The sequence below is a fragment of the Abrus precatorius genome, unplaced genomic scaffold (assembly GCF_003935025.1).
Source record: "Abrus precatorius isolate BTA unplaced genomic scaffold, Abrus_2018 Scaffold5, whole genome shotgun sequence".
NCBI lineage: Eukaryota > Viridiplantae > Streptophyta > Magnoliopsida > Fabales > Fabaceae > Abrus > Abrus precatorius.
The window spans coordinates 10,180,948-10,191,291 of record NW_020874395.1 but is presented as its reverse complement, the minus strand read 5'-3'; the positions used below and the strand labels follow the sequence as shown (position 1 = coordinate 10,191,291).

Below are 10,344 nucleotides of genomic sequence, written 5' to 3'. Positions count from 1 at the left end.
GTTTTTTAATGAATAATTTTATAAAGCTTAGCGTTCAATTTTTTAAAATAAAATATAGTTTAGAGAAAAAAAAACAAGATTCTGTTTTTAAATTGTTCTCTAGTTTAATTCAATGTTTTAACTTGACAAATTATTTCCTTAGTCCCAAAAACTAACAATAAAAATCAAGCCTATAACTCTAAATTTTCTTTTACCTCTGTTTTTATACTGTAATAGGTGGTGAGAAAACAAGTTCTGTCCACCTGAAGAAACAGGTCCTCAGTACCCAAGTCTATCACTTGTGTCCACTCTAAAATTCCCTTCTATAATGAAACATGTCTTGGGCTACTAGCCCTTTCCAATTGCCTTCAAACTTGAAATTCAAAACCATCATCCCTGGTCTACTTTCAGAATAATCACAGTGATTCAATCATTTTTGGCATTAATGATCAAAACACAAAATTCATTATTCAATTACATTTATTTTCCTATATATCCTAAAGACTTAAATATAATTTTAATTCCTATATTTTTATTTTAATAAAATTTTGATTTTAGTCTTTAAAATGTTTTTCTTTTAATTTTAGTCTTTAATTTTTCTATATTCAACTATTAGAGTCCCTAATAATGGTGTGAAGTTGCCATGTGTTAATTTTTTATACCACATGTCAATTTTATTTTTTTGGTTACATCACATCATTACTAGAGATCAAATATGTTGAATTTTAAAAAAATTAAGGACTAAAACGAAAAGGAAAAAAATGAGAGACTAAAATAAAAATTTTATGGAATAAAAACATATTTATTTGACTTTTGCAAACATATCTATTCTAAGACAACACTACAAATATATTGCACCAAACTTATTTGGCTTTTGCATACATATCTATTCTAAAACTACCTAAAAACACATTGCACCAAACTTATTTGGCTTTTGCATACATATCTATATCTATGACTATTTGATGTTCAGTGTAACTGAATCATCTTATGAGTGCCAAACCAATTGCAGTGATTATAAGAGTTGAAGGGAGACCAAATTTCAAATGGCTCCAGAATGTTAATGTGTATGCAATGTTAGGAGCTCGGCGCGCTTGTTCGCACACGATCAAGTTAGCAGCTGATCCCAACAGTGACAGGTTCCCTGCAACTGTGCTGGTCCAAGCCAATATCAGCCATGCTTTCTTCTCATCTTCTTTGGAAATTGCAGCAGCTGAGGCTGCCACTGGTCCTCCAAGCAATAGAACTACCACATATAAACACTATATTGGTAAATGATACATCATATCAAAGTGATTGTATTATGAGCTTAAAAACAGTTTTGTTAGGAAAAGAAATTAAGATAAAACTCCATTCTGACTAATTCTATAATCTATATGGATTTAACTAATTCTCTAATCTTTTAATTTTTCAAAGAAAAAAGTGAGACAATTCTCTTTCAGAAAAATTTATATACTGTCTCCTTATGTTATGCTTATTTACATAATTATGATGCCATCAAGAGCAATACATGTTCTTTTTTTGTGTATGATTGTTGAAAACTTCAGGAGAAATTAAAGCTCAAATCTTTTCTTCTTTGTAAGAAACTACCATGTTTAGATCAGCCATGGTCTAAAAATTTGAAGAATATCCAAAACTGCATCTTGTTAGAAAATTATAGTTCAAGGTTCTTTACATTTATGCCTTTTCATACACACATGCATACGCACACACCAAAATTTTGAGGATCATATCTTCCATTATTATTTGATTGCTCTGTTGAATTAATGAAAAACTATCTTGGGAAAATTGAGGATAAAAAAATGTAACAAACATTATGGACACTGAATTTACTTTGTTTATGTCCTATACTCTGCAATGTACACATTTATTCCAGTCACAACAGTGTTTCTTGACTCTTTCATGCCAAAATTAATGTTAATATGCATGTTTTAGTATATGAGAATTCAGTAGAACCATTCTGACCTTCAATCCAATGTTTGATCCAAACACATATATTCAAGTCTTGGAAAAAATATAGAATCACTGCAAAAGGAATTTACATGATCTAGTAATCTTTTTTCAGGGATATAGAAAGACCTATGCCTCAAATTTATTAGGAGATGAAGCTTTTAGAACAAAGTAGATTTTGTGGGTACTAGATTAGTTACTTGGAGAACTATTTTCTTATTTCTTTTACATTATAAACTTGTGAGGAAAATATCTTAAATTTCTTTTATCCTTTAATTGCTGTGTTTCAGTATTAAACATCATTGATTATACAAGCTGATGAACATTTGGTGACCCATCAATTGGTTGTTCTGTTTTTTTCAAGTTTTTGATGATTTGCCGAGGCTGCCCTGTTCAAAAATTTGATTCTTAAAACTTCTTTCTAGGTAGGGGAGTATAAAGTGACAAAATGCCTTGACCTTTTTATGAATCAACTTGTTGCAGATGTAAATGCTCAATCATTTACGTTTAAATCATAAACCAACCATCAATGGTGCACCTACTTTTCAAATGTATATGGTTGAAAGATCTTGTTCGTTCTCAAAATCATGAAACTAGCATTTATGCTAACGTTTTATTAGTAAATTCTGTACTATTTCTCCATACATCTTTATGAACATTTTGTTTTTTGGCCTGATTCTCTTAACACACGGTTTTCCATCAATTGTCTGTTAAATATCATAAAGGACGTAACCTACAATATTGACAATGCGTATACAATATTGACAATGTCTAAGCCCTCCCTTGACTTTGTAAAGCCTAATGAAGACATTTAAGTGCATTAATGATTCTGCAAAAGTTAATTCATGCAAGTTCCTGTATTTCTAGGATTGCTGTAAATTTTGAAATTATGAGCATTTAAAGAATCAACTCAGTGAACATGAAGTAAACAGACTTTACAAATCAAGTTCCTTTTTATAACATGACACATTCAAAGTTAACAAAAATCATATGACAAGTGGAACAAAAAAGCTAGAAGGTAAAAAAATTAAAAGAGTAAGCAGAAAACAGGTTATGAAAACATTTTGGCAGGTTAATCATTCACATACCTGTTGGTACATTTGAAGCCACGTTTGATAGGACGAGTATAACTAGAGCAAGTATTGCTACTCCACTAGCACGATCTACTCGAGAATAAGGCTCCATTATGTCCCACAGAGCACCAGGAATTCCAGTTTTATTGAAACCATCTACTGTGATGAACATTCCACAAAAGAATATCAAAAGTGAATATGAGACCTGTTCCAAGAAGAAAATTCATTTGTAAGAGATTGTTCAAAGTTCTCAAGTTGCACTAAAATAACAGCTACTTGCTAGTGTTTCAACTTGAAGATAGATAAAAAGAGATCTAAAACAAGAGTTCATGTTTATAGGTCTCACCTTCTCTAAACTTGGCATAGCATCTTTGAAATCAAGAACTACCAAAGCTAATGCAGCTGCAATAGCAGTCCATGACATATTCAAACCTAGAAGCATTGCAACCAACATTCCCAATGTGATTATGTAAACACATGATTTCCATAGTACATATCTCAATTTCTTGCTTATGTAGTCCTTTCCTTCTGTAGTGTGCATAACACGTGCTTCTATCGGTCTATCTACTATTGCATCAGTTCTTGTTGGATTTGTTTCCTCCTTTGTCTGAGGAGGCACATCGTTTGTCCCCTCCTTTGATGCATTTGAGTTTCTTGCAGAATCTATTCTGTTAGAAAGAACCCTGTCAATTTCACCGTCACTTGCCATTGAACGGTTTCTTAAACTCTGAACTCGAGGAGAGTTGTGAATATTAAAAGAATCTATACGGGCATTCCATTCTTGAGAATTAAAGGAGTTATAATGAGACATTGTGGCTGGAGAAAATTGATGAGAATTAACTTCTTCTTCTGCTTCAAAATCAGCAACTGGATCCTCTTCATCCTTTTGAATAGATAATACTCTCCAATACATAATCATAAGAATCAACGCATTCACTACAACACCAACAACCATAGCTGGAAGAACACCAAATAAAAACTTTCCAAATGATATTTTCCCTTGAACAGCAATAACCAAATTTTGAGGGTTGCCAATTGGAGTTGCTGCAGACCCAATATTAGCACTTGTGGCAAGTGCAAGTAGTAAAGGATGAGGTGGGAGGTTATGCTGCTTTGCAATTTTCAATATGAATTCGGTCAAAACAACACAAGAAGTGTCGTTGGTGAAAAGAGCACTTGAAACCGCAGATATCAAACAGATTCTACAAAGTAAGTCCTTTGCTCCTCTACTTTTCCAAGAGAGCAATTTCCCTATGTATTTGAACATATCAGCTCTTTCAAGATAAACACTAACAACCATTGTGCCAAAAAGAAGACCGAGAATTGGTAGATCAATTGCTTCATAAGCTTGATCCGGACTCAGAACTTGGAATGCAACCATAAGCAATGCGCCTAGCAATGACCCTGCAGTTCTTCCAATTGGTAGAAAAGGCACAGCAGGGAAAACTGCTAATACCCAGAAGATTGCAAATGCAACTGAACCAAGCACGAGTTTCGGAACAGGTGCTAGTGCCATTGTTGTGGCTAAACTAGCAACAACAACCAGCTCCTAACTTCCAATCAAAAATTGAAAACTTCACCTCTTGGCCAATAACACAAAAATTGAGTCTGATAGAATGAGATTTCCTGAACATGAAAAGCCAATTTGATTGGTTAGCAAGAATTCATGAAAATAAAACCTTTTGTGATCTACTACTATGAGACTTCAATATTGCAAAATGAAGATTAATGATCATTGATCAAGCTGGTAGAGCAGATATGTTCATGGTGTCTTACAAATCTTAAACAATGATGCAGTCGATTCTAGCAAAATTGGGCTATAATAAGAAATTTTCATAACTCTCAAAAGAATAGTTCTATAAGTTAGCAATGAATACAAAAGTGAACAATTCAATCACATATTCAAAAAGGGAAAATGTTGAATGGTACAAAACACTTCGTGAAAACACAAAATTTCTCTTTTACCAACAACTTTTTTCTCTCTTCAAACCACTTAACTCCATTCATCATCTATCTCACTCCTTAGTTATTAAAAACACCCATCTGGGACACTATACACAAACATCCTTCATACCAAATACCATCACTGTTTCAGAAAACGCAACTTTTTATATTCTTTCTAGTGAATTAAAGCAACAGACAAAACCCAGAAATGGAAAGCATTTAGAGCATGTAAAATAAACTCATTCAACTAAACCAACATTAACATTGAAAAAATAAATGACATGCAGTTTCATATCAGTGATGAATTCAATGCGAAAGCCCATATCCATGTTGTTTCGTTGTAATTTTAATCAAATTATGTTAATAAATGTATTCTGCAAATCATAAGCAAAGATATCATCATCTTATACAACATATACACGTTTCAAAGAAGTGATCACACGCCATTTTTAAAATTACCTCAAAAAACAACCTTCGATGCACTAAGGTTTAACATGGAAGCTTTCTTGGATTTGCTGTCCCTGAATTGGAATTCACTGTTACAAACTAATAAATAAATGCTACTGTAATATATTACTTCTATAGAAGGAAAAAGTTTGAGATAAAAAAATAGTGGAGAATTATAATAAATTGCTGCATTTTGCTATTCACTTAATCAAAGCTTTTAAATAGATTACTACAAACCACTAATCGCTAGAAATTAGGAATCCACTGCCAACAGAAGGTCGAAATTATAGGAACAATAACAAAATTACTATTTACTAAAGATATGGTCTTTCTAATCAACTGCTTAGACTTAAACTCCGCGCACCTCTTAACATTCACGTCATCTGCATGAAAAGCTATAAACTTTTAGAAAGTTTCTTTTCGTGATGAGAAACTGTCTTTGTGCATTAATTTCGTGCAACTTCCTTACGAATAAAAGAAAAATAGAACGAGAAGTGTGAAACAAAATACATTACTTGATGAAAAAGAAAGCGTGTTATTAATTTATGTAAGATATTTATTTAAGAATTAAAAATAAAAAAAGTATACGAAAAAGTTATCAAAAGTATATTAGTGATATTTTTTAATAAAAAAATAAGTTATAAAAAGTATCTTAATTATTTATTATGCGAATAATATTTTTGGGATTGTGATTGTGAAATATAAAAATATTTTAATCTGTTAAGAAAATGGTAGATGGGAATTACGACATTCTCAGTGTTTTCAAGACACCTCATAGCCACGTGGTGGAACGTGACGCACTCTATTGTATATACAAGTAATAATATTTTTACAAAAAAAATAAAATATAAAGGTTTTTTAATTTTAAAAAAATTATAAAAAGAAACAATGATAAATAGAACAGGTGATATCATCGCCAAAAAGAAAAAGAAAAAGAAATGGCGACATAATAAAAAAATTATACTATCTATGTGTGGTTATATCGTTACTCTATATATAAACACTGATACACATTAAACACCAGAATAAAAGGCATAAACGACAACTTCCTTAACTGGATAGTGCTGGCATCTTTTGTTCCCCTCTTGTGGACCATCATTTTATAGGCACAAAATAAAATTTTGATGCCCCAAAACAAATAAATATTTGACCTAATACCTGCTTTATTTATAGATAAATAATATCATTATTTTAACATAAAAAGTTAACATCATAAATATTTTTTTATTTTTTATATACGTATTTTCAAAAATATAAATATAAATATTTTATTATTTTTTATTGTTCATAATCATTTCTATTAATCTAAAATACATAAATTCTGACACATTTGTATTGGCATTAGGTCACACTGTAGTACTTGACTATTTAAAAGGTCTTATTATTACGTGATACAAGGCGTGGGTAAACCACAAAGTGAGTAAATCTAACCTATGGCTTGCTTACGTAGCTTAGCAAAATTTGGAAATATATGCTAACGCAAGTTGTTGATATGTATTTATTATTAATTAAATGATAATTATGTCTGGACTATCTAACATAATGATTAAGTGTATGCTTAATTGAGCTTATTTCAAAATAATGGTCATTTATTTCTTTTAACTTCTTGAAAGAGAGTTTATTTTTTAAAATAATTAATTTAAGCGAAACTAGATATATTATAATTAACCTAAGTTACGAGAATGGAAGTGAGACAATTTTAAAATGAAAGTACAATTGCCACAGTAAAAGTGTTTGTCAAAGTACAATTTCTGAACGAAATCTTGTGTTGACAAAAATGAAAAAGAACGAAATCTTGTGTATTTTGTTGAAAATAACCTTATAATTTCGCTGAAGGTTATAGTCTTGTGACAGTGAGTGGTTTTGAAAATGACATGGCCTCATGAGTTCTAAATTAACACAATTGTGAAAAGGAAAATGAAAAGAGGCAAAGCTGTTTCCTCTCAAGGGTGCCAGAGTTCTCTGTGGTAAGAGCAACAATGGATTAATTTAAGAGACAAGAATAGATGCAAATCAATTGCAAATCATGTCTTTTCAATAAGAATATTAACATATAACGGAAGATTTGTCATGTATAAAGAGAAAAAGATTGAGATACTATCAGTGTTTGTCTCACACAAAAGTAGCAAGATGAATATCATTCATTCTTGAAGGCACAAATTGTAATTTTTGAACATTTTGATACAAAGCTTTACTCAAACTTCATTGATTTTAATTGATTAAAAAAGTGACTAAGGCTCCAAAAAGTGTATCTGAATTCCTTATTTATTTATGAGCGTGTTAATTGATTCTTGATATATGCATGCAAAAAGTTTTATTAGGAGATATTATACTTTTACTTCAGTAATTTATTTGCTTCTCTTCAGCCTAAAAAGATTGTCTCGCGGATTGGAAAATGATGTTATTGGTCTTAATAGAAAACTTGTCCAAGTTATATTAGCACTTATGGGTAATTATGAATGCTGTTTAATCAGTGTGACAAGTACAAGAAAACCCAATTTGACTATCAAAGTTTCAAGTGCTAGTTATTTGAATACAAAATTTTTAGTTAGAAAGCAAAACAAAATTATTAATATTAAAACTTCATTCACGAGATGTGAGATTCTATATTATAATATTTTAGAAACACGAATATAAATTTCTATAAAATTTATTAATTAAAAACAAAAAATCACGAAAATTAAAACTAACAAAAAAATTTAGAACAAAAGAATAATTAACCATATTTATATGGACTAAAACTATGTTTAAACCTTAAATAAAAAAATTATATATGTAAACCTAGTATATAATAATAATATAAAAATAAAAAAAATACGCAATTTGTTGACTACTATCCTTTTCCACAATTCTGGGTAGCAAACGTAATCCCATTCACACGTACCTATCCTTAACCCAAGACCTCCAGTCCTCCACTTTCTTCATCGTTTCTTTCTTTTATTTTAGAAAATATAGCATTGCTGTTTTGGAAAATGCAAGTCTCTATATTCTTCTTACTGAATTAAAACAACACACAAAACCCAGAAATTGAAAACATCATGAGTTCATATAGCAATCTCATTAAGCAAAACCAAGTTAAGTAACATGGAAAAAAAATGGCATGCAATCTCATCTCAATGATAAATGCGAAAGTCCATATCGTTATTATTTCATTTTAATTGGAATATGCAAAGTGTATCATGAAGATCATTGCAAATATAATATATATAACACATACTTTTTTAACCTTACCTGAAAAAAGAAACAATCTTTCATGCATTGAGGCCTAACATGGAAGCTTTCATCGATTTGCTGTCCATCAATTGGAATTTATCTCTTCTGCTTGAAAAGCTACAAAATTTTAGAAAGAGTGATCTCTTTTGCGAGATCGAGATTTAGAAATTAAAAAAAAAAAATAATCAGTGAGGAAAATGGCAGATGGGAATCGCAGCATCCTCAGTGTTTTCAAGACACCTCATTGTCACATGGTGGAACGTGACTCCCTCTATTTATATATACACATTTATGCATCATGTAGAACAATAAATACTTCATCAATTTTTTCCTCTTGTGGGCCATTAGTTTATAGGCACAAAATAAAACTTTGATACCCTAAAATAAATAAATTTTGGACATAATACCTACTTTTATAATTAAAAATATATATTGACAAATACTTTTTTGGCATTAGGTCACAGCACATTATTAATTACTTAATAAATTGTTTTAAGATCTTATTATTACCAGATAAGAAGGTATTTATAAGCACAAGTTGACCCAAGACAATTTGCATATTCGATATATAAATTAGGCATTTAATTAATATTTAATATCGAATTATAATTATTTTATATATATAGCCACCGAGTGAGTAAACCTCTAAGTGGCAAATATTTTGCCAACCTATGGCTTGCTTGCGTGGGTTAATAAAATTTGTAAATATATGTTAATGCGAGCTGTTGGAAAGTTCTTAATATTAATTAAATGATAATTATGTTTGGCCTATCCAACAAATTAAAATGATTAAGTGTGATTTTCGAGAATGCTAGTGGGACTGAGTATCATTTTTCATAATATAATTTTCAAAACAATGTACATCACAGACGGTATGGAAGTATAATTGCTAGAGCATTAAAGCGTTTGTTAATGTTTAAGTACAATTTCTGATGGAAATCTTGTGAATTTTGTTCAAAAGAACCTTCTTGTGATTTTAAAGATGACATGTTTGGGTGAGTTTTTTAAGTAGTGTGTCACTCTTATTTATACGTTTTTTCTTTAATTTTTTTTCTTTTATAAGTATATTAATAACAAAAATATCTTATATAAAAATATTTTAAATAAAAGTGAAAATAGACGTATAAGAATGAGTATAGACACTTCCAAGTTCTAAATGCAATTGTTAAAGGATAATGAAAAAGTGCAAGAATCGATGCAAAGAAATTTCAAAACATGTATTTTCCATAAGAATACTAACATATTCTGGAACATCATTGCTTGCCTCACACACCAGTAGGAAGATAAGTATCATTATGCTCTTGGCTGGAGTCTTGCAGCCCATCTCAGTAGCTGAATTTTGATTGAAACAGTTTTTTATTTCTTAATTCATAAAGTTCAATTATTAACTGTGTATGTGAAAAAATTGTTTAAAAAGTATCCATGATTTATGCTATTAAAAAACACTTTTAAAATTTAAAAAGTTCTTAATTGTATATAAATGCTGCTTAGTTTAAAAGTACAAGAAATCACAGCATGCAATTTGACTATTAGATGCTGGAGTTTTTATTAGATAAAGCATGTAAAAGAATTATTTATATTAATTTTTATTCTAAAATTAGTCATTAGATTAAAAAAATTTACATATCATATAAATTATGCTACAAAGTTTAGACCAATCTAAATTATTTCATATTCCTTTATGTAAGTCAAAATTAATCTAATATGTATTTTTATAAAAAAAATTATCACACCAATC

General features: G+C 30.0%; 1 protein-coding gene across 3 annotated transcripts; it reads right to left on the bottom strand.

Moving 5' to 3' along the window:
- Window positions 1-357: 357 nt before the first annotated feature.
- Window positions 358-8,857, bottom strand: LOC113867601 (silicon efflux transporter LSI2-like). 3 transcript variants are annotated; one of them, XM_027502999.1, is made up of 5 exons: window positions 8,625-8,857; window positions 5,406-5,467; window positions 3,349-4,628; window positions 3,018-3,207; window positions 358-1,225 (listed from the first exon to the last, which is right to left on the bottom strand). In XM_027502999.1, exons 3-5 carry the CDS (start codon window positions 4,516-4,518, stop codon window positions 963-965), a joined length of 1,623 nt encoding a protein of 540 aa, XP_027358800.1. In that variant the 5' UTR covers window positions 4,519-4,628; window positions 5,406-5,467; window positions 8,625-8,857; the 3' UTR covers window positions 358-962. The 3 variants fall into 3 exon arrangements, with proteins under 3 accessions (XP_027358800.1, XP_027358801.1, XP_027358802.1); XM_027503000.1 differs by lacking the exon at window positions 5,406-5,467 and having other exon boundaries at window positions 407-1,225; XM_027503001.1 differs by lacking the exons at window positions 5,406-5,467; window positions 8,625-8,857 and having other exon boundaries at window positions 773-1,225; window positions 3,349-3,522; window positions 3,571-4,606.
- Window positions 8,858-10,344: the final 1,487 nt, after the last annotated feature.

Bases quoted from the DNA above. Each gene is read 5' to 3' on its own strand.
- LOC113867601 (XM_027502999.1), bottom strand. From the start codon at position 4,518: ATGGCACTAGCACCTGTTCCGAAACTCGTGCTTGGTTCAGTTGCATTT. The intron at 3,208-3,348 runs GTGAGACCTATA...TTCTTGGAACAG, and splicing joins CTATGCCAAGTTTAGAGAAG to GTCTCATATTCACTTTTGAT. The intron at 1,226-3,017 runs GTATGTGAATGA...TATATGTGGTAG, and splicing joins GGCTTCAAATGTACCAACAG to TTCTATTGCTTGGAGGACCA.